This window comes from Notamacropus eugenii, chromosome 4 (assembly GCF_028372415.1).
Source record: "Notamacropus eugenii isolate mMacEug1 chromosome 4, mMacEug1.pri_v2, whole genome shotgun sequence".
NCBI classification, from domain to species: domain Eukaryota; kingdom Metazoa; phylum Chordata; class Mammalia; order Diprotodontia; family Macropodidae; genus Notamacropus; species Notamacropus eugenii.
In genome coordinates, this window is record NC_092875.1 from 14,307,935 (window position 1) to 14,331,043 (window position 23,109).

Here is a 23,109-nt window from a genome sequence, read left to right on the forward strand (position 1 = left end):
GCCTAGAGGCTTCCTGAGCCAGGGTGCCTTGGTTTCCAATTTAAACCATCCCTGGGATCCCAGAATTCAGCCGGCTTGCTCTCCTGAGGATTATTGATTTTGGCAGCATCCCATAGCCCAGTCTGGGGCTCCTCTGTACCCGGCCGGGCTCATACCACACATACCGACATTCTCCGAGCTTTAGGGCCCACAGCGTCTGGTGCGTCTGCTGGTGTGAATGAAGCCCCTCGGCTGTTCTCTGAGGATGCAGACCCGATGGAATGTCCAGTCAGGGCCTCAGTGTGGGCTGGACAGCCGGGGCTTGACCTTCTGAGGGGGTGACTGAATCCTACCCCCAGCCCCTTTTTCTTTTTAGAGGAAATATGATTTTATTATTCTTCTAAAATGTATTTATCTTCCTATTTTATGAGTACGTATGTGTTTATGTCTTTATATGTTATTTATTTCTGTTTCAAAAATCATTACGGCCATCCATTGCTCAAGGTAGCAGGAGCCCTGTCTTAGCTGACTCCTGGGTCTGGGCCAGGGTTGAGGGAGTGGGGGGCATTGTGGGAAAGAGTCCTGCTTGTGGCCCTTACTGCCCAAGTGACCCTGAGCATGTCAGGGAGTTATTTCTTAAGTGTCTACTGTTCTGGGCACTGTGCCACACGCTGGGGAATATAGAAAAAGGCAAAACCCCCACAAAACCCTATGCCAAGTGAGTTCACTGTCTAATGCAAGCTATTTTGTACAAGCAAGACACACACAGGATAAACTGGAGATAATCCAGAGGGGCTCCAGCTTTATTTAAGGTTTGGGGGAAGAAGGGGTCCTGGGGAAGGTGGGATTCTAGCTGCTTGTGAAGGGAGCCAGGAGGTGGAGATGAGGAGGGAGGGAAAGTATTCCTGGCAGGGGGCACAGTTGGAAAAAATGTCTGGAGTCTGGAGATGGATCATTCAGGGAAGTCTCTCTCTCCCTCCTGGCTCAGACCCATCTCTCCAGCAGCTTATGCAAGATCGGGGGTGGGGTGGGGTTCCAAGGTCATCCACTCCAATCTCCTCATTCAACAGGTAAAGAAAGTGAGGCCCCATAGTCAACAAACATTTATTAAGCACCAACTGTTTGTAAGGTTCCATACTAAGGGATGGAAATACAAAAAAAAAAAAAAAGGTAATAGATAATAGGGGGTGTCAGAAAAGTGAAATGGATTCTGGGGAAAGGATGAGGGACAAGGGCCCCCTCTGCCTTGCTTCCTTCCTCCCCTCAGGTCCAAGGCCTCTCCCTTCTCTCCTCACAACAACATCTGGCTGCTGTCTCCGACCCTGCCCTCAGGGAACACAGGAGGCCCAGCTGGGGAAGGGGCTGGGTGCAGGCCTCAGCTTCCCCTTTAATTAACTCCTACCCCCAGGCCTGACAGGTTGGAACCCCCTTGGACCCCCCATAGCAGCCGTTGGTGGGGTGGAATTGTTCATTTCAAAGGCTCTTCACACCTGGTGGGGGCCCCGACATCCTGAGCTGGGTCTGACTTCCACTCCTGAGGGCTAATGGTCAGCAGGGAGGGGGCCCCAGGAATCATCTGTACTTTACAGGAGGCCCAGGCATTTGACCTGAGACTCAGTCCCCTTCACCCCTATCTCCTTCCCTTGTCATCTGCAAATCGGTCCAGGGCTCCCTCCTTCCTCCTGATTTTTAAACAATGTTTATCGATGGGTAAGTATGGGAAAGACCACCGGCTTGGAACAGAGAGTCTGGGTTCTAATTCTAATTGGGAGGAGAGTCCCTGTTGTAACTCAATTTCCTCTTCTGAAGAATAAAAGGGTTGGACTGGACTTGTTGCTCACCCTGCATGTTCTTTGTTTTACAGAACAATAGCATCTCCTTTTCCTAAGGGCTCTCGGATCTGGCCCCGTTTCTCCTTTCAAATCAAACAAAATCAGTCAATACTCTGGACGAGTCAGAAAAGGCATGTGTGGCTCAGTGCCTGGCGTCCCCCACCTCTCTGAGAAGGGCTGGGCACTCCTCACCATCCATCTGCTGGACTTGGGACTTGAGACAGACCTTCGTTCTTAACATAAATTAAAACCAACCCTATACAAAAATGTCATTTGACTCTCCCATCCCATGGAGCTCTCATCCGGTCCCATCTGCCACGGAGGAATGGACTGGAGTTTAGAAAGGACCTTCTAGAGGAGGCAATGGGGGATGTGGAGAGGGGAGGGGGAGATGTTGGGAGCCTCTGAGAGCTAACAGAAGATGGGGAAAGGGAAGGAGACCCACACGTTTCCCAGCATCCCAGGTCCAGAGTCATGGCGACCTCAGGGACCATCGGGACCCAGCTCTTGTGTTTGAGTTGAAGGAGATGTCCAGTGATTTTTTAAGAATAAGAGGTGAGAGCTGCAGCATCCCAGACTGGTAATGAATTAGCTCAGACTCTCCTTCAAAGGTCACCAAGCATCTTTCCCCCCTAGAAATAAAGGGAGGGGGATATCTGACAGAGAAAAGGACATTTTCTTCATTTTTACAGATGGGGAAACTGAGGAAACAGAACTACACGCTAAGGACCCTCCTGCTCTGACATTCAAGATTCCAAGGTCCCTCCCAGTTTTAATTTTCAGGGTTCTAACAAATGTCAGGGCTGTGACTTTTAAAGTTCTAAGGTCTTTCCTGCTCTGACAATCAAGGTTCTAAAGTCCTTCCCACATCTAATATTCAGTGTTCTAGGTCCTTCCTAGCTCTGGCGTTCAATGGAGGTGTGGGATGGGGAGAATCACCTTTCTGCCCCAGTCCCTGATGGGTCCAGGCCCTAGACAGGAATTGAATTTCTCTGGGGTGCCCAGTTCAAATGCCCTGAATTCTGGGATAGCTTCATCTGTATGAATCCAGTGACTCCCATGTCACTGAACGCTGGCACCTAGTGTCTGATATAGCCTGAGAAGTGTCATGCAGACAGGGCAGACCACAGTCCTTCCCCAGGGTCAAGAAGAGCCTGATCACCTGCGTTCTCTGCCAATCCAAGTAGCGTCTTTGGGGAAATGTGATTGGCAGGTCACTGCCTTGGTTTCCCCACCTGTAAAAATGAGGAAAATGCCCCTTCCTAAACCATGCCCCCCAGTCTGGGACTTGGCAGCTCTTGCCTCAAAGGAGACCCCAGGGTGGGGGCTGGGAGAACCTGTGCACCCATATAGACCTTGGCTTCACCCTCTGCTCCCTGACTTGTTACCTCTGAGAGAGGGGTGAGCTGCTGGAGGGAGGGACCTCTCAGGAGAAGAGTTGGCCTTGAGACCTGTTATTAAATCCCAGCACTCAGTGCAGTCCCGGGTCTCTCAGGATACAATTCCTGGAAGGGTTTGTTTATTTTCCCAAGACAAATAAATGGGAGATGAATGGGCTGCCTCAGTCACCACCTCATTCCGGGCCTCAGTGAGCCTGGCAGTGGTGAGGAGGGCTAGGTGATGGGCACAGGGCCCAGCTGGGCTCCTGTCTCTCCTCCAGTCTGAGGATACTGAGCTGGACGAGACAACAGCTCCCATAGGCCTCAGTCTCAGCTTCCAGTCAAGATACCAAGGCCTAGAACAGTGGGCCACCCAGCCCTGACACCCCTTGTTCTCAGGCCCTTCCCAGCTCTGATACTCCCTGTTCTCAGTCTTCTCCCAGCCTTGTTATTCTGGGTTCCAAGGCCTCTTCTCTAACCCCTGAATGTTGCCCTCCCCCTGGTTCCCACTGCCATAGTAATCGAGTCTTTGGGATGCTGGCAGGTCCCCGTTTGCCACTGTAGGAAATGGGTGGGGCCTGGGCCAGTTCGCAGCCCAGGGAGTGGGTGGATGTGGGGAGGGGGGAAGTCGTGGTCGGGGGCAGAGAATTTGTGCTTCTTCAGCACAAGACCCTGTCCGGCCCCTCCCTCCCTCTCCAGTCCCTCCCAGCAGGGGATGAGGACAATGGGTTAATTAGGGGCCTGGGACTCATTGTTTATGGGAAAGGGCAGTGCTCATTAACCTGGGCTGGGCCCCTAGGACTCCCCCCTCCTCCAGGGGCTCTGAGCTGGGGTAGACAGAAGGGGTGGTGCTGACGGGGCTGGGGAGCTAAGGGTCAACCCAGGAAGATTCCCCTAGGTTCGGGAATCCCCAACCCACTGATCTGAGAAAAGCGAAGGTCCCCCAAAAAACCCAGATCAGGTCAGAGATCAGTTTGGGGTTCTTAGCAGTTGGTGGGGAAGAGGGGCTTTGCGTCCTCTGCCCCTCCCAGCACCCCCCTCCCACCCCCCCCCGCCCAGTAGAGCCTCAGAGGGACCAGTGACTCTGTGGGGGGCAGAGATGCGGAGATCTTGCCCATCAGAGACTAGGGGACACTAGCCGTCCCTGCCCCCTTGTCTTGGGGAGACCCTGAATGGAGAGGTCACTCCTTGCCCCCTCTTCTGGCTGGATCAGCAGAACTGAGCCAAGGCAGGGAGAGCCAGGAGCAGGGCTCTGGGGGGGTGGCAGAGCAGCCCCAAATGTGGGGCCACAATTGAGCTGGAATCTATAACCAGAGGCCCCTGTGTGCTAGAGGGCAAGAGGGTCCTCAAGAGCTAAAGGATCATGAGCCTGGACACCCAGAGCCTCAGGACTAGGTCTTTGGGTCTTGGAAGAGGGATTGGGCTTGTTCTGCTAAGCTCCAGAGGCAGATCCAGGAGTAGTGGAGAAGGGACAAGGGGACAGACTGAGGCTGGATCCTGGGAAAATGTGCTAAGGAGATCAGCCCCAAAGTAGGGTAAGCTGCCCCTCCCTGGGGGCTTCTAGCAAAGTCTGAAGGAACATGGAATATTGGGTCAGGTCTGGGCTGGGCCAGATGTCTCAGTTTGGACTTTCCTTTCAGCCCTGGGGCGATTTTGACATTCTGTGGTCCCATTCCCGTTGGAGGAACCTGAAAACAGATCAGAATTAGAAGGTTTTAGAATGTGGAATGTCAGAGTCCAGAGGGCCCATGGAACATGGGATGTCAGAGCTGGGAGGGGCCTGAGAACAAGGGGTGTCAGAGTTTTGAGGGAATTCCCTCTGGAGTCCCTTACAGGCTGTCTTCCTTACCTCCAAGCCAGAGGTCTCTCCAAAGACAAGCCCCCCTTCCACCCCTTAACAGTTACATTGGTGGCCTGCAGAGGGGATCTGGAATTAGGTCTCCTTTCAGTTCTGACATTCTAGGATTCAGATTGATTATAATTGGGACTTTCATGATGAGTGGCCCAGGGCCACTGCCTGGTTTGGGGATGGGGAGGAGACAGAGAATCATGTCAATCTCCATCTCCTGGCCCCTCTGCCACCCTCTTGTGGCCATTCTGAACACCACAGCCTGGTTGTCCTGTCCTTCGGGGTTCCCCAGTCGTATAATCCCCCGTGGGACTGTAGAATTATGGGTCAGGAAGTCTGAGGGTTCAGAGGCTTAATTTTTCTGCACCAGGTTTTGAAGTTAGATTTGGAGAAGTGATAGGGAGGAAAGGACTATTGGTGGGATAGTGATAGAATGTGGAATGACTGTCAGGTGGGAGGGGCCTCAGAACAGGGGATGTCAGGGCTGGGAGGGGTCTCAGAACAGGGGATGTCAGGACTGGAGAGGCCTGAGAACAGGGGATGTCAGGGCTGGGAGGGGTCTCAGAACAGGGGATGTCAGGGTTGGGAGGGGCCTCAGAACAGGGGATGTCAGGGCTGGGAGGGACCTCAGAACAGGGGATGTCAGGGCTGGGAGGGACCTCAGAACAGGGGATGTCAGGGCTGGGAGGGTCTTTAGAACAGGAGATGGCTGTGTAGGATGTCTCCACCAGAGGTCCCTGCCCTATTTCAGGGTGCTTGTGGCACCTCTCTGCTTCCCAGGCCTCTCCAGTCCCTCTCAGGCCTTCCCATGATTAACTCTTAGCTTCACCCTCACTTCACCAGAGAAGCATTCACAGATTCTCCCAGACCCTGGGGATCCCAGGTCCTCCAAGGTTTCCTGATGGTCTAACCCTCTTTTTGGTTTCTCGTGTATTCCTCGAGGGAAAGGAAGACCAAGGGGCCAGATAGCATAGCACATGGATCCATAGTGGTCATTAATGGGCTAATGACAATAAGGTGGTCTCTAATGGAGCATCCCAAGGATTGGCCAGGTCATGTCCCATCCAACAGACAAAGACACATAGGCATTCTTATCTTTACCGGATTTTCAGATAGAGCAAATTTGGGGGATAAAGAGGGTGGAAGGACAGAACACTGTGAGGTCGGATTCAGGGAGGGTGGGCCTTGATGCAGGGAAGGTCACCAAAACTGTATGGTGGGAAAGGCTCAAGACCTCTGATCTCAGAGCGGGTGACAAGGTCTCTCCTGACTGAGGGGTGGTGGCTCAGGGAGCAGTGAGGCACGCTTCTGGCCAACTGAGAATGTCTGACTGTGGATGTCTGACCCAAGGGTTTGGTTTTTTTTTCTTCCTCAATGGCGGAAGGGAGAGGGGGCTGGGAATGAGAGAAAATAAGTGCTTGTTAATGGAAAAGTTAAATAGAGATGAATGTTTGTAGGGCCATCGCTTTAGCACTGGAAGGGCCATCAACGTTCCAACTCCTCATTTTATAGATGATGAAATTAAGGCTGCGAGAAATGACTTGTTCAAGATGTCAGAGAGGGGCCAGAATGTGAATTGAGGCTCATCTCTGGGGCTCTCTTCTTGTAGTCATGAGTTCATAAGGACAATGTCACAAGATGTAGGATGCATGGCTAGAGAGCATTGTGCAAGAAAACAATCTGGGGGTCTTAGTGGACTGCAAGCCCAACCAGCATCCATGGTGTGATGTAGCAGCCACAGAAGCTAAAGAGGCCCTTGGTTGAGTTAGCAGAGGACTAGGGCTCCACAAGAGGGAGGTAGGAATCCCAAGATCTATCTTCTGGTGGGACCACACATGAAAAGCTGTGCTCAGATCTGGTCAGCATGGTTTAAGAAGGACATCAGTCCACTGGGGGGTCTCTAACAGAGGGTGAGCAGGGCAGGGAAGGAAGAGTCTGCAAAGGGAGGCTTGAAGTAATCAGGGATGTGGAATCAGGAGAAGGCTCTGGGAGCCTGAGAACCATCTTCCAGAATCTGAAGAGCTAACCCAGAGAAAGGGGGATTAGCTTTGTGCTGCCAAGCCCTGAAGGCAGAACCAGGGCCCTTGGGTAAGTGGAAGGGTCAGGCTCAGGAGAGGCACAAAGATGCAGATTTTGGCTTGAGGTCTGGAAAAGTTTCCTAACTATCAGAACCATCCCAAAGCAGGAAGGGCTGCCTGGGGAGGTGGTGAGATCCCTGTCATTGGGGGACATCAAATAGAGGTGAGATGCCCACTTGTTGACAGGTTGTATGGTCAGATGTGGACTAGACTTCATGGATGTTGAGGTCTCTTCCCACTTTGATGTTCCAAGGCTCTGCCCCTCTGCCCATCCAGTCTCAGTCAGAGGGCTCTCTGGAGCTGCTCAGGCTAAGGACAGGGCTAGGGCCTGCCCTCTGGTGAATCCCCCCGGGACCAAGGCTTGGACCCAGTGAGGGCCTGCTTTGGTGGACTCATGGGCCCTTCCTCAGCCCTGCCCCAGTCACACCTCTGGGAGTGGGCCTTGCCAGGGCAGGCTGGAGGATGCTGGGGGCAGACCCAGGGCTGTGAATTCTCCTTCCTGCTTCCCAAACCTCGGGGGCCCAGGAGCCACTCTGCAAGTGATCTTGGCCTCTGTCTAGTGACTCTCCTTCTCTGGATCTCAGTCTCCTCATCTGAAAATGAAAATATGCCATGGCCTTTTCTGTTCCAAATTCCCTTAGAATTTACCAATGTCTGTTTTCTTTTCAAGACATCCTGAGGTAGCCTTGCCCCCATTTCACAGAGGAGCAGACTGAGGGTCCCAGATGTGAAGCTGTCTGGGCCCTGAACCCTCCCACTTGACAATTCCTCCCTCTCTCCCTTGAGTGTTAAGGGGGCCCCCACATCTGCACCATCTCACCTGCTCCTCCGTCTGCATAGTATTCCTGGTCCACTACAGAAGCCTCTGGCCCCTGGCAGCCACCAGGCACGGATGCCAGCTGTGATGGGGGTGGGGTGGGGAGAAAGCAGTGGGAGATTTAGGACCTTCAGGAACCCAGCCTACTCTGCCCACTTGGCCATGCCTGAATTCTGATCCTACCTGTCAGATGGATTCATCTTAGCCTACAGACCCCCCTGAATCTCAGCATCTCTGGGAAATAGGATCCCCTGGCTCACAAGGCACTTGAGGGAGTCCAACAGAGGCTAGAAGCCCAGGAAGGGCATTTTAGAACCTTCAGGTCCAACCCACCCATCCCACAGATGGGAAACAGAGTCTAGAAGGGAAGGCTTTGTCCTCCACAGCACAGGTCCCCACCAGGGGTCCGCACCCACCCTGTCACTTTGCAACTTCCGCACAGCCTCTCCCAGGCTCTCTGCTTGTTGATGCACATCCCAGAGGCGGCGGCGGGCTGCCTCAATCAGGGCCTCGAGGAGCGCCAGCCCAAGTCCAGGACTCCTGGGAGAAAAGAGATGGGTACTTTCCTACCTCCTCAATGGCAGAGTCAGGAGCAGGGGGGTGGGGGACAGAGGCTCAAGCCTACTAGGTGACCTTGGACAGGTCCTTTCCTGTCTCTGGGCCAGGTTTCTTCCTGTGGCCTCTCGGGATTCAAGTCAGGCAGGGCTAACTTTTCCTGTATCTACCCCTCTCTGGCCCACATTAGGGTTCTGACCAGTGGAATGCTTGGGGCAGCCTAAGCCCCAAAGAGCAGTGTCTGGGCTCATGCCTCAGCTTACCCAGGCCTGGGGGCTTCCACACTGGCTGGAGCCCCGGTCATCAGCCGCTGCTGTTTCTCACTTGTGCCAGACTTTGCCCGGGCCACTTTGTGCCTGCCTTTCATAGCCTCCATAACTCCGAGCTGACCAGGGCCTCCATCCTGAGGACAGACCAAGGGTGTCTCCTTTCCTGGTGTGCCCCCAGCTACCATCTCCTCCCTGGTGCCATGACCACTGCTCTCCTGGATTTCCAATGGGAAGAGGATAATGGTGAGGAGAGGTGAGGCTGATGTGGCCAAGGCCCCTTTTAGCTATCGTCCATGTGATCCTCACAAAGGCGAGGTACGTACTATTGTTCTCTCCATTTTACAGATGGGGAAACCGAGGCTGACCAAGGTTAAGTGACCTGCAGCCAGAAAGTGTCTGAGGCCAGATTTGAACTCAGGCCTTCCCCACTGTACCACCCACTGGTCTCTCCTCTGTCCTCACTGCCCACGACTCCTGAGTCCATGGGATTCTTCTTTCCCAGCCCCCATCTGCAGTCCCAGGGGGAGGAAAGGAAAAGACCATATTTCTTTTCCCAGGGGAGACATGAGGACTTTGAGAGGGATGGGAGAGGAGGTCCCCCCAACCCTCCGCCCTGGGAGCTCTAAGCCCCAACTCTGCCTTGGGGGTCAAGGCCCAAAACTGTCTCAGTGAGCTTCCCCCTTGGGGCCCTTGGGATGGGAGGAAGGGTCTCACCTTCATCCTTTCCGGTTTGTTGTTCCATTTCCAGGGCTTGGGGTCCCCTAGGGTCTTCTGCTCTTTTTCAAGCCCTTTTCTGTGGCTAAGGCTAGAAAAGCACAGGGCTCTAGGCAGCTGCTCAGAAGTTACCAGTCCTTTCCCAGGGCAGTCCCAGGCCCCTTCCCCATCCTTTCCCTGCCTCACCTGGGCTCCATTTTGTGGGAGCTGAGAGATCTGTATCCTAGTAGGCAGGATGGGGAGAGAGATTCAGAGTCCCAGGGAGGTGTTGGGAGCTTACGAGACAGCCTGGGATTCCGGGGGCCTGAAGAGAAGGGGACAGGACCAGGTGTCCTCCCTTCCCTCCCAGGCCTGGAGCCAGATGAACCCACCTCACCTGCCAGAGGCCTAGAGAACTGCCTCAGGCCTGGGCCCTCCCACGTTGGACCATGGGGCAGGAGGTTCAGGGGTGGTTCCTGGTCCCAGTGGACTCCTTTGTCCTGGGCAGAAGGGGGAGGAGGGAGTCGAGGACTCCTGCTCCTGATGTGAAGGCTGGGTCCCTCAGGGCTCCCACTCTGGCTTCTGGCCCGCCCCATTCCAGAATCTCGTTTGGGTCTCTGCTTCTCAGGGAAGGGGTCTCCTGAAGGAGACAGAGATCTTCCCCCTGAAGTGCCTGGCGCCGATGGGCCCAACCTAGGGCTGGGGTCCTCTATGAGCCATGAGCACTTTGCAGCTCCCTTCTCCTTGGTGGCCTGCTGGTGGCTCCTAGAGTTGAGGGCAGGAGAGCCTTGGCTCACTCGGGAGATGTGGCCCCCCAAAGACTCAGGGCTCCTGGAGCGGGCCACTTCCTCCTGCCCCTCCTCAGGCAGTCCAGCCCCCACCATGGCCTCTTGGAAGTGGGCAGCAAAATCCTCTGTGCAAATGGAGTCTGAGCTGCAGGGGCTGAGTTCTCCTCCACCGAGGGGTACGGAGCCCAGGAGATGGGTCAACCTCCAGATGTACTGTTCTTGGTGGCAAGATGGTCCGGGCCCCCCCAGTGGGGCATCCTTGGCAGTGCCAGACAGGGCCTCTGGGGGAGAGCAGTGAGGGAGGGTCAAGGGCATGGGACAGGTGTGCGTGGGGTCGTTTCCTCCTTCTGTTTCACCTGACTCTCTGAGAGGCAACGTCTCAGCCCTGGAAGGACCTCAGGGCAGGAGCATGGAGCCTCTGTCCAAAAGGGGCTCAGAGAAGTCTTCCATCTCCACTTGCTGTGTGGCCTGTGGACTTCGGAGCTCCCCATCCCCCCTACCCCTGCTGTCCTTGTGGATGGTTGTCTCCCCTTACATTGTAAGTTCCTTGAGGACAGTGTGCTTGGAATGCAGCAGAGGTTTAAAACTGGTGACTGACTGACTGTTCTAGGCAGTCACTGGCAACCTCCCAGTCAACAGGGCACCAGGACTCCTGGGTTCACATTCCTGCAGGCTAAGGCCAGACCTCAGAGTGCCCATCTTCTAAGGCCCCTCCCCTCCCAGCTCTAATGCTGTTTGTCTGAAGGTCCCTCTCCATCGGATGGTCTGAGGTCCCAAAGTTCCTAGCGATCCCCCACTTTTTCTAGCCCTTACGGTCAGTACCACATACTAGAACCTTAGGGTCACAGAGTCTTAGACCATAGAATTTCAGCCACAGACAACAAAAACAGCAAACATTTGTGAAGCGCCTGTTGTGGGCATTACTTTGGGCTCTGGTTCTGATGGAACTCAGTCTCTGCCCCTCAAGGTGCTAATGGTTTAGTAAGGGGATAAGACTCTTGGAGTGCAAACACGTCATTTTAGCCTCCTAGAATGGAGACTCTATGAATTCTGGTCCTTGGGGTGAGGGAGGATTTCAGAGATTACCGAGCCCTACTCCCCATCCCCTGGAGGAGCATTCCCCAGGTTTCCAGGGAGCAGTCACACAGCCTCCCAATGCTGCCTGGGAGGGGTAGGGTGGAGCTCGGTAGGACATAGGCAGGACTGCTGGAATGTGAAAGGGGCTTAATGGGACTCCAGGACTCTTACCTGGTTTCTGGCTCAGGGGGTCAGGAGGGCTCAGGACAGAGCTCACGCCAGTGTCCCACCTCCCTCGAACCCTCAACTCGGAAACCTGTAGAAAGAGGACCCAGCTGGAGGATGGAGACTGGGACCCAGGCAGGGGTTCCAAATCCCCAGGGATCCCCATCTGTGGATCCTGCAGCCTCCTGAAGGCAGAGATCTAAGTCCTTTCTAGGACCAAAGAGTAAAAGGGGGAAGAATTCCTACTACATGCCAGCACTTTACAAACGTCATCTCATTTAGTTCTCATAACAACCCTTTCATGGACAAGGTTCTTCCCAGACCTGACATTCCCTGTTTTCAGGCCCCTCCCAGCTCAGCTGCCCTATGGTTCTATGGCCGCGTGAATTGGATTTAAGTGAGGCAGGGCTGTGCAGAGTCACCAGCCTCACTCTCTCTTCTGGAGCTGTCTGGGGCCAGTGGCGATATCAAGGTGACTAAAGATGGCCAGGGATGTAGTGGGAGACCTTGGCCTTTTAAAACTAAGGTCTTTAACAGGTCTCAGTTTGACTGAGGAGTACCCACCTCACATCTTCACCTCTGAGGTCGAGGTTCTCTTCAAGAGCAAAGGATAAGCAGCGGCCTCTGTGAAGCCCCCTGAGAAGGAGCCGCCATGAGGGACCAAGCTGGGAAAAGCAGCTTTCATTCCTCTCTCTCTCTCCTTCCTTCCTTCCTTCCTTCCTTCCTTCCTTCCTTCCTTCCTTCCTTCCTTCCTTCCTTCCTTCCTTCCTTCTCTCTCCACATAGGATATAACCTTACCTTACCTTACCTGCAGGTGCTCTGCCCAAAGAGAATATAAATTTTAATCTCTGAATTTTTTTTCTTTTTTTGGTTTTTTCTAAAGTCCAGCCTTAACCCCAAATCATTCTGGTCCCAGACCAAGCCCTACTAGGTCACTCGTTGGGCCCTGATTGGTTGAGAATGACTGCAAATAACAATTGTTTCTGTTTTTGCAGGAAACCCTGAGGATATTTCCCTCCCAGATCTATTTTTTTTAAGAGGCCATTCTCAGCCTCATTTCTTACCTAGCCTTAATCACAGAATGGGGACTGCCTCAGTCAAACTGAGACCTACTAAAGACCTTAGCTTGAAAAGACCAAGGTCCCACACTGTATCCAGGGCCATCTCTAGTAGTCCTGCTCCATAGCTGGCCACTGGCCCCAGATGGCTCCAGAGGAGAAAGTGAGGCTGGTGACTGAACAGCCCTGCCTCACTGGAACCCAGTTCACTTGCATGTCATGGCTTCACCTTCTCTTTGAGAACAGCAATGGCCATGTGTATTAGTGACTGTATTTGGCACTAAGAGTCTGGGGTGTTCTGTGCCCAGTATCAGAGGCCTGTCCCTGGGGCATCCTAGGGTCAAGCTCAACCTTTCGCTCTGAGGATCCCCTACAGCAGAGGCTCTTACCCTGCATATAGATTTCAGGAGGGTCTGAAAAGGACACTGGATTTTTACTAATCTTTGACTGGTTTTGAATCCTGTATTTCATTTCATACATTTGAAAACGTTACTTTAAGAAGGTGCCCATCAACTTCACCAGACAAACAGAGGGGTTAAGATCTTAGGGTTAAGTTCAAAGGGTTTCTTCGAGCCCTTTCCCAGTCAGTAGGATGGGCCAGTGGTGTAAAGGAAGGGCTGCCTCAGAAAGTGCACAGTAGGTCCTCAAGTTGGGGATCTAATAGCAGCCAGGGGGCTGACCTGCCTCAGTGCTCCTCTGTATCCTGGCCGAGGTCAGGGAATTCCATGACTGTCCTGGGATTCCTCCCCCTGTCAGTGAGGTTCAGCTCAGGCCTCAGGTCCTATAGACCCTGGTCACAGGTTTCGTTCACAGCTGGTCACACCCACGTTACCAGTCAAAGACATTCACACACAAGTCAGAACTGGGAGGGCCTTAGGGTCCATACAGTCCACCCTACTTCCATTTTACAGAGGGGGAGGGACTTGTCCAGGGTTCCATAGGTGCAAGCCCAGTCCGGGGCTCTGGGCCATCCTGCCTCTCCTAGCCCCAAGGGGGGCCTGGACCCACAAACTCCTAGGGCTCAAGCCCAGGCCCCACCCTGAGCCTACAGTCAGAGCTTACCCGCACCTCTCCGGAGCCCAGGCTGCCCATACTGCTGTTCTGGGGCAAGCGTCCTCTCATCTCCTAGCAACTTTAGGACTCCTAGGAAGGCCTGGGAGGGGTTTCCCGGCAACCAGGGACCCAAGCTCCGGGAGAGCCACGGAAGGCGGGCTGGGGAGGGACCTGACGGGAGGAAGGCCCTCCCTCCCCTTTTCCCTCTAGGGTTTCACTGGAAGGCCCGCTGGCTCCAAGGTCTGCAATAATCCGTTCTAAACTAACTTGAAATATCCTAGATAATCCCTGAGAAGTGATCAGTTCTCCTCAGTCAGTCTAAAACAGCTCAGGGTCTAGGGATTTTTTTATTTTTTTGCACTCAGTCTAAACCCTCTGACTGATTGATGGAGGTTTACATCTTATCCCTTACTTTTAAGTGGGATGGGGTGACAGTTCATTGGTTCAATCAGCACCCCACCTTATCTTGGGGAAGTTTCTTCTCCTGGCAGTGGGTTACCTACTCTGGGAAAAGACAGGCTTTTATTTCTGCTGTAAAACCTTTGAGGCTGTCCCTGACATGAGATTTGGAAAAGTGACTTGGGGCATCTGTGGCCTGATTTCAAGATGCCCTCCCAGGATGAGCTCATCCCATCTGCTCTCATCAGTCCTTGACTCTGTCTCCTCTCAACCCATTTTCCCCATTCAGGGGGCAAAGGGCAGAGTCCCAAACTCCTGGGAATGCCTTCCTTCACCCAGGGCAGAAATAGCTTCTCCAACTCACTCCATGGAGCAAGATGCCCTTGCTGGATTCCCCCAGATGATGTCCCCCGCATCCCTACTCTTTTCAGTCTCCTTTTCCGTGCAGTATGCTGTCTTTCCCCATGACTCTGTAAGCTCCTTGAGGGTAGGGACTTCTTTTTGCATCCCCAGGTTTAGCATAGTGCCTGGCCCATAGCAGGTGCTTAAGGAATGTTTATTGAATTGAACTGAATAGGTTTCTTTAGCCACCTCTTGGGAGTAGGGGGAGTGAGAAGAGAGGGATACTCAGCCTGCAGGGAGGAAAGAAAAAGGGGCATCTCTATGACTCTAGGGCTCCAACATTCTGTCTTCCAATCTTTCCTAGCTAGAGGTCAAGCTTCCTGAGGGAAGGGACCACAGAATCCTGATAAATGTTCTGTGAATTCTGTCATTCTATGCTTTAGCTCAGACATTAAATATACCTAGTCTTTCCAGCCCTGACATCTCCTGTTCTAAGGCCCCTCCCAGCCCTGACATCCCTGGTTCTCGGGCCCCTCCCAGCCCTGACATCCCCTATTCTCAGATGAATCTCTAGTCTTTGAAGGTTTCTTTCTTCCCACTCTGCTTAGTCTAGTGGGCTGAGCATTCCTCTCTCACCCCATTCTGCATTCTTCCCCTCCCAACGGGGAGTTGAAAAAGCCAACTGATTGCCTCCTCCCCACTCTGCCCCAACCTCCGTTCCTCAAATCTGGTGGTTACATCCTCAGTTTTCACGGATGAGCTTTCACTGTTGTGAAAATTATTCATGATCTGAATGTGTCTTCAGAAGGTTCAGAGCTTTTCCCTGCCCGGGGCCTCTTTGGGCTGGTATAGAATCTAATGCATCTCTCCGTAGCTCGGACTAGCCCACACTCTTTTCTCCTTCAGCATTTGCCTTTAACAAAATATTTTATGTCATTCCTCACCCAAAGGCCACCATTAGTCGTGGGCCCCACCTTGTCTTTCCACTGTCTTTGGAGGGACTCTGAGGCACAGCATCTGGTCTCTGTCTGCTTCCTCCCCTGTTCTGAAGCCTTGTTTTGAGGATCTATGTTCTGAGGAGAGACCAGCGATTTCTAGGGGACAGGGAACTGGGGGAGGGGGGCCTCTCACCAGGGGTAGGACTGCCAAAGGGGCCCATGGGCATCACCAGACTAACAAAGGGGTCTGTGGGAGTCCTCCCTTCCTTGGAGAGTCACCTCAAGCACTGAAGGTTATCCAGGGTCACTTGGACAGTCTGTGTTCCAGGAAGGACATCCCAGTTCTTCCTGGCTTGCCTTGAGATACCTAAAAAATGCCAGGTGAATGGCATCTATCATTATCCTGGCATTCATTCTCATTTTTCTTTGGGAGGCATCCCTGAGAGAACACAAGCCAACTCCTCAATCCTAAATCCAACTCATTCAATGGATTAAACATTGTGTTGTTTGAGGCACTAGTATTATACATGTGTACCTACACCCACTAAGCATATACTTATGCTATGGTTCAGATGTTTTTATTGTCTTTCCCCTTAGGATATAAATTCATTACAATTAGGGATTATTTAATTTTTTGTCCTTGTAACTCCTGCCCCTAGTAGAGTGCCTGGCATGTGGTAGATATTTAATAATTTCTAGCTGTGGAAACTCCAGGCAAGCAGTCTGTGTGGAAGCAGCTGGGCGGTTCAGTGGAGAGAACTCTTATCAGAAAAGCCTGAGTTCTAATCCAGTTCTCAGGCTGAATGTTCCTGGGTAGGTCAGTTAATCTCTTTCGACCTCAGTTTTTTCATCTGCAAAATGGCAATAGAACCTACCTCCCAGGGTTGTTATGAGACTCAAATGAGATCCTTGCAAAGCACTCTAGAAATGCGATTAGTCTCATTCTTAAGGCTGGCACAAGGGGAGGCTATGGACAGTGGAGTTAGCAGGCAGTCCATTTTAGCGGGACTGCAGAGGAGACTAGGAAAAGGATAGATGTTACCCTATGTAGTTTGTATTTTATCATGAAGGAAATGAGGGGCCATTCATTTCTGAGTAGGTCAGTGACAGGGGCAGATGGCTAGCTTTCTAATGAACAATTTTTCCACTCTTGTCTTCACATTCCTTTCATTTCTGATGTCTCTCTTTTCTGAGCCATCGCTTGTAACAAAGAAGAGAAAAAAAGATCGGAAAAGCAATAGCTGACTGCTGATGAGTTCTGACTGAGGACAATGGTGGAAGATAGCTTTGGCAGCTTTGTGGAGGATGGTCACGGGAGGGTTGGACGCAGGAAGGTGGGTGAGGAGCTGCCTCAGTCACTCAGAGAAAAAGTGATTTGGGAAATGGATGGCTAAGGTGAGGATGGTATCTTATGTGCTCTGGACTTTTGGACCATGGCATAAAATAGAGACATGACAGATTTTTGGCCAGAGAGGATTAGTGACTAATAAAGTTGTTAAGAATGTATTTCCTCTGGGTCATGTGTCCAACAAGACGGCGGCCCACATATTTTCTGCAATCCCTATGACTCTTCAGATCTCTCCAAAGAGACAAAGCAATTTCAGTTGTCTCCATGGTCTAGGACAGAGGTGTTCAATCATACTGTTTGCAACTCTCTGAGACAGATTAAATGTAAGTGGGAACTCTTTAACAAAATAAAAATACAGTAGAACACAGATAATGTTAATATCAGGCTTTCTTAGTCAATGTGCAGCCTTTATGGTTTACTGGCCCCATTTCTTTTGTAGCCTGATCACTGCTCTAGGACATCAAGAGCCCAACCAGCAGAAAAGGATAATTTCTAATTCTTAACTCCCTTCATCAACATCTCCCCCTGGACTTATGACAGTACTCAACTCTGTCCCCTGATGCCACCCCTTTTTCCCAGTGCTGCAGAAATTTGGATTTCATAGCACTGTTCCTGGCTGCAAGAGAGCCTGGCTAGAGAATGGAGGAGCAGATGGAATGGGGGGCTGTGGGGTGCCCCACTGAGCCTGGGGAAAAGAACTCAGCATCGAGTTAGGACCAGTTTGTTCCCCCAGAATTCACTTCAGGCAGAGACTGAGGCTGGTGAACTGTGAAGTGCCTACCATGGTAGGAGGTAGTGAAGAAGCATTAGGGCAGAAAAAGGAAAGAGACTGAAATTATCCAAGATCTTTGAAGGAAGAAAACTCAGTTAAAGTTCTTGAGCAAAAGGTGATAAAGCAAAGGAAGATATTAATAGCAGAAGGGAATTTGGCCTCCAGATCAGGTAAAAGAGTTTAGGCATCTGTGAAAAAATATCACAAGACAAAGGAATGTGAATCTAGAAAGAGAGAAGAGAAAGACAGACAGGAAGGAAGGGACAGAGTCCCAAGAGAGCATGGAACCATAAGCAGGTTATTCCTGGATAGCTTAAAAGAGAAATAAGGGGAACAGAGCCAAGATGGTGGAGTAAAGGCAGGGACTTCCCTGAGCTTTCCCCCAAAGCCCTCCAAATACCTATAAAAGGTGACTCTAAACAAATTCTGGAGCTGCAGAACCCACAAAATGACAGAGTGAAACACATCCCCAGCCCAAGACAATCTGGAAAGTTGACAGGAAGGGTCTATTGCACTAGGTAGGAAGTGGAGTGCAGTCTGACATGGGCTGAACTGTCACAGATGGGCCAGAGCAGGCCTTAGGGGACTGAATCACTGGCAGCTGTAGCAGTTTCCAGATGTCTCAACCCACAGATGCCAAAAAGGTCAGTGGGAAAACTCTGTGGGACCTGGGCAAAAGAGGAGTATGTGGTGGTAGTGCTGGCTGGTGGTGGTGGCTGGCAGTGACATCAGCAGCAGCAGCAGCAGTAGTGGCAGAGGCTGCTTGCGGAGCTCTGGGCCCATAGATGGAGGGGGATCAAGCGGGTAATACAAAAATCCCTGAAGCTTGGGACAGTATACCCCCCCCCCCCCCCACCTCTACTCCCACTGGAAGCAGAGTCCTATGTTGACAGAGTTGGAAAGTCAAGTATTTGGCTGGGAAGATGAATAAACATCATAAAAGGGCTCAGACTATAGAATCTCACTTTGACGACAAAGAAGATCAAAACATACAACCAGAAGAAGACAACAAAGTCAAAGCTCCTGCATCCAAAGCCTCCAAGAAAAATGTGCAATGGGCTCAGGCCATGGAAGAGCTCAGAAAGGAGTCTGAAAATCAAGTAAGAGAAGTAGAGGAAAAATTGGGAAGAGAAATGATGCAAGAAAATCATGGAAATCAAGTCAACAACTTGCCAAAGGAGACCCCAAAATACTGAAGAAAATAATGCCTTAAAAAACAGACTAACCCAATTGGCAAAAGAAGTCCAAAAATCCAGTGAGGAGAAGAATGCCTTAAAAGGCAGAACTGGCCAAATGGAAAAGTAGATTCAAAAGCTCACTGAAGAAAATAATTCCTTCAAAATCAGAATGGAGCAGATGGAAGCTAATGACTTTATGAAAATCAAGAAATTATAAAACAGAACCAAAAGAATGAAAAAATAGAAGATAATGTGAAATGTCTCATTGGAAAAGCAACTGACTTGGAAAATAGATCCAGGAGAGATAATTTAATCATCTTTCAAGAAATTATCAAGGAAAACTGCCCTGATGTTGTAGAACCAGAAGGTAAAATAGAAATGGAAAGAATCCACCAATCATCTCTGGGAAAGATCCTAAAAGGAAAACTCCTAGGAATACGGTAGCTACATCCCAAAGTTTCCAGGTCAAGGAGAAAATATTGCAAGTGGCCAGAAGAAACAATTCAAGTATTGTGGAAATACAGTCAGGATAACACAAGATGTAGTAGTTTCTACATTAAAGGACAGCTGAGTTTGGAATATGATATTCTGGAAGTCAGAGGAGCTAGGATTAAAACCAAGAATCACCTACCCAGAAAAACCGAGTGTAATCCTTTGGGGGAAAAATGGACTTTCAAGCATTCTTGATGAAAACACCAGAGCTGAACAGAAAATTTGACTTTCAAATACAAGAATCAAGAGAAATATGAACAGATAAGCAGGAAAGAGAGATCATAAGAGACCTATTAAAGTTGAACTGTTTACATTCCTCCATGAAAAGATGATATTTATAAGTCATGAAACCTTTCTCAGTATTAGGGTAGTTGGAGGAGATACATAGCAAGACAGACAGAGGGCACAGGGTGAGTTGAATATGAAGGGGTGATATCTAAAAAATAAAATTAAGGGGTGAGAGAGGAATATATTGGGAGGAGAAAGGGAGAGATAGAATGGGATAAATTATCTCACATAAAAGAGGCAAGAAAAAGGTTTTACAATGGAGGGGAAGGGGGGTGGGTGGGAAAGAATAAGTGAATCTTAACTCTCATCAGATTTGTCTTGAGGGAATAACATACACGCTCAATTGGATATCTTACCCTACAGAAAAGCAGGGGGTAAGTGGATAAAAGGGGAGGACGATAGATGGGATGGCAGATTGGTGGAGGGGGTAGTCAGAAGCAAACACTTTTGAAAGGGAACAGGGTCAAAGGAGAAAACAGAATAATTGGGGGATAGGATAGGATAAAGGAAAACATAGTCTTTTACAAAATGACTGTTATGGAAGTGTTTCGCACAACTATATATGTATAATCTATATTGAATTGCCTTCTAAATGAGGGTGGGTGGGGAGGGAAGACGGGAGAGAAAATGGAACTCAAAAGTTTTAAAAACAAATGTTAAAAAATTGCTTTTATGTGCAACTAGGAAATAAGATATATAGGCAATGGGATATAAAAATCTATCTTGCTCTTCAAGAAAGTAAAGAGGAAAGGGATAAGAGAAGGGAATGTTAAAAGGGAAGGCACACTGGGAGAAGGGGTAATCAGAATGCATACCATCTTGGGGTGGGGAGAAGGGGAGAGATGGGGAGAAAATGTGAAACTCAAAACCTTGTGGAAATGAATGTTGAAAGCTAAAAATAAATTTAAAAAAATTTTAAAATGAGAAATAAGACTTTTGAGAGCAGAATTTAGCAAGTTAGCAAGGCAGAAATAATTGCTAGAACAGGAAAAACTTGGGCCTATGACAGCAAGTCTCACCAAAGAAACAAAAGAGAGACTATTTGCTAATACATGGAAGGACAGTGTAGAAGAAGACGAAGGTCAATGACATTAAAAAAGATACGATCTTCATTTAAGTAAAACACTGATCTAGAAGACAGAAGCTCCCAGAAGAATATGACAGATCAAAAAACCTGAACACCACCATTTAAGAAATAATACAACTGTCCAGAACTTTTGAACACAAAAAATATGGAGCCAGTTGAAAGAATCCACAGATCACCACCAGGAAGAAAGATTTCCTTGACATCTTACAAACCTAGTAAAAAGGGCTTTAAACTAAAAAGGATGTGGGAGAGAGAATGCCTAGGTTCAACTCCTGGATTAGATGTCATATGGAAGGAATTGCAAGGAAGAACCATAATTCAAGAATTCAAGGAAGAAAATCTGAAAAATAGCCCGGGATATGATGGCTTATTCCAAAGAAACAATGTGTAGGGTGGCACTGTATATTCGGTCAGTCATTAGAACATCTATTAAGCATCTACTATGTGCCAGGCACTGGGCTAAAACAGATCCTGCCCTCAAGGAGCTCCAGATCTAACGAGGGAGCCAACAGTTAAACAGCTGCATACAAACAAGTCGTAGGCAGGATGAGGGAAGACAGCAGACAGAACTCAGTGAGATTGTGAAAGGCTTCCTGTAGAAGGCTGCAGGATTTCAGCTGAGACTCCAAGGAAACTGGGAAAGCCAGGAGAGGAGATGGGTCATTGCAAGCATGGTGTGAACACACAGGCAGGGACAATGCCCCATCGGGAGATGGAGCATTTGCTGAACAGGAGCCAGGAGGCCAGCGTCACTGTCAGGAAGAGCACCGGGATGAGTGAAGATTAGGAACACGGGAGGATTTTGTGTTTGAGCCACAGGAGTTTAATGAGTGAAAAGATGGCGTGATTGGAGTTACAATTTAGAAATTTAGATTACAAATTACAATTTAGAAAAATTGGTGGCTGAGTGGAGGGTGGCCTGGAAGGACACGTGTCCACGTGAGGACATCCACAGTCTGATGCTGGGCCCTTGGGTGAAAGCCAGTGGTTGCTCCTGGAGAAGGTGGGAAGACCCCCAGGCTCCAGAGGGCAGCACTGGGGCTATTTGCAGAGAGGAGGTTGGGGTTGTGAAGTCTGGATTCTGTGCCTCTGGGAGGAGCACCGATTGTTTGTGCAAGGAGCAGAATTTGCCAAACACTGAAAGCACCTAGCTGAACCTTTCTCTACACAGAAGAGAAAACTTTGCTGCTGGGCTCCACAGCTGATGGAAGGCGGAGTCAGGACTAGAACACAAATCCTCCTACCTAGCAATGCCAGCTAATCAGTGCCACTAGAGGTAAAATGTTCACTTCCCGCCAGGCTGTTGCTGAGTCACTTTCAGTCCTGTCTGAATCATTACTCAGCCCCCCTTTTTTTGCAGATACTGGGGTGCTTTTGCCACTGCCTTCCCCAGCTCATTTTACAGATGAGGAAACTGAGGCACACCAGGTGAAGTAACATGCCCAGAGTCACATAGCTAGTGTCTGAGGCTGCATTTCAACTCAGGGAGATGTCTTCCTGACTCTAGGCTCAGAGTTCAATGCACTATGGCACCCCTAGAAGACCTTGATTACCATGGCCACCCCCAAAATGACCTCTACAAATCAATGTCTATCACAAGTGGTCCCTGTGCCATTACCTCTGCAGGACCCCTTTCTGTCTGAGCACTGCCCTACACACCTTGCAGGGTGTGACACGCCTAGTCATTTACATGTTGGTCCTTCTTTAGAATGGGAGCTGAGGGCAGGGTCTTCGTGTTAGCCTTTGGGGGCATTCCCAGGGCTGAGCACAGGGTTTGGCACACTACTGTGTGCAATCCCTCTTCCTGACCTTGGAGGAGACAGCAAATCTGTTTAAAGGGCACCTGGAGAGCCCCATTTCCCACCCCCCATGTCCAAGCTGAATACCCTGGGGAGGAGTGGCCACTCACTAGGTCATGGTTAATCATTTCATTCACAGCACTGATAGTGGTGGCACACCAGGAGGAGGATGGGAATCTGGTTCACTGCCTGCCATAAAGGAGCCTTTTGAGTTTCAGGGTTTTCTAAATTGAGAAAAATTGCCTTTTCCCCAGGGAGAATAGGTATGGCCTTCTCCCCTCTCTCTGGCTTCTGGAATTCAGCCAGGAATGGAAGTTGAGAGGCCTGTGTCGAGGACAGAAGGCAAAGGAAAGAGTCTGGTTCTGCTGTTCTGGGGATGGAAGCAGAGACTCTGAGGCAGCAGCTACCCGGGCACCCATGCGAGGGAGGAAAACAAGAAGAAGCCAGTTGAGACTTTGGGCTTTAGATTGCTTTTTACGAAACCAAAGAATCTTAGAGTGGAAGAAACCCTGTTTGTAGAGTAAAAAATGAATCAAGGAAGATATTAAAAAAATGAAAAATCTAGGGAGAAATGTCCCTCGAAAATCCCTTTTTGTCCAAGGTTGATGCTTTTTCTGGAACTAAATCCTGAGGGAGTCAGGACCTGTGTGCAGCAACAAAGGTATAACGATACCTTTCTGGGGGCTGGGGACCCCACCAAGCTCCTGGGCCACATCAGGCTGTATTTGGGCCAGGGCACTTGGAATGGACGTGCATGTGTGGGGAGAATCTTGGAGGAACCCTTGCTCCTTATCCAAGAAAGGCCCTTTGACCCAATCCAATTGGCCCCCTCATTTCCTGGAGGATAAGACAGAACCTTCCTGAACACCAGAAA

General features: G+C 50.3%; 1 protein-coding gene across 4 annotated transcripts; it reads right to left on the minus strand.

The window, feature by feature from the left end:
• Positions 1–4,247: 4,247 nt before the first annotated feature.
• Positions 4,248–13,876, minus strand: LOC140499020 (uncharacterized). 4 transcript variants are annotated; one of them, XM_072599921.1, is made up of 9 exons: positions 13,602–13,876; positions 11,488–11,572; positions 9,659–10,520; positions 9,473–9,563; positions 8,753–8,973; positions 8,351–8,474; positions 7,938–8,016; positions 7,545–7,710; positions 4,248–4,878 (listed from the first exon to the last, which is right to left on the minus strand). In XM_072599921.1, exons 1-9 carry the CDS (start codon positions 13,659–13,661, stop codon positions 4,827–4,829), a joined length of 1,740 nt encoding a protein of 579 aa, XP_072456022.1. In that variant the 5' UTR covers positions 13,662–13,876; the 3' UTR covers positions 4,248–4,826. The 4 variants fall into 4 exon arrangements, with proteins under 4 accessions (XP_072456022.1, XP_072456021.1, XP_072456023.1 ...); XM_072599920.1 differs by lacking the exon at positions 4,248–4,878 and having other exon boundaries at positions 6,134–7,710; positions 13,602–13,872; XM_072599922.1 differs by lacking the exon at positions 4,248–4,878 and having other exon boundaries at positions 6,134–7,710; positions 8,753–8,892; positions 13,602–13,871.
• Positions 13,877–23,109: the final 9,233 nt, after the last annotated feature.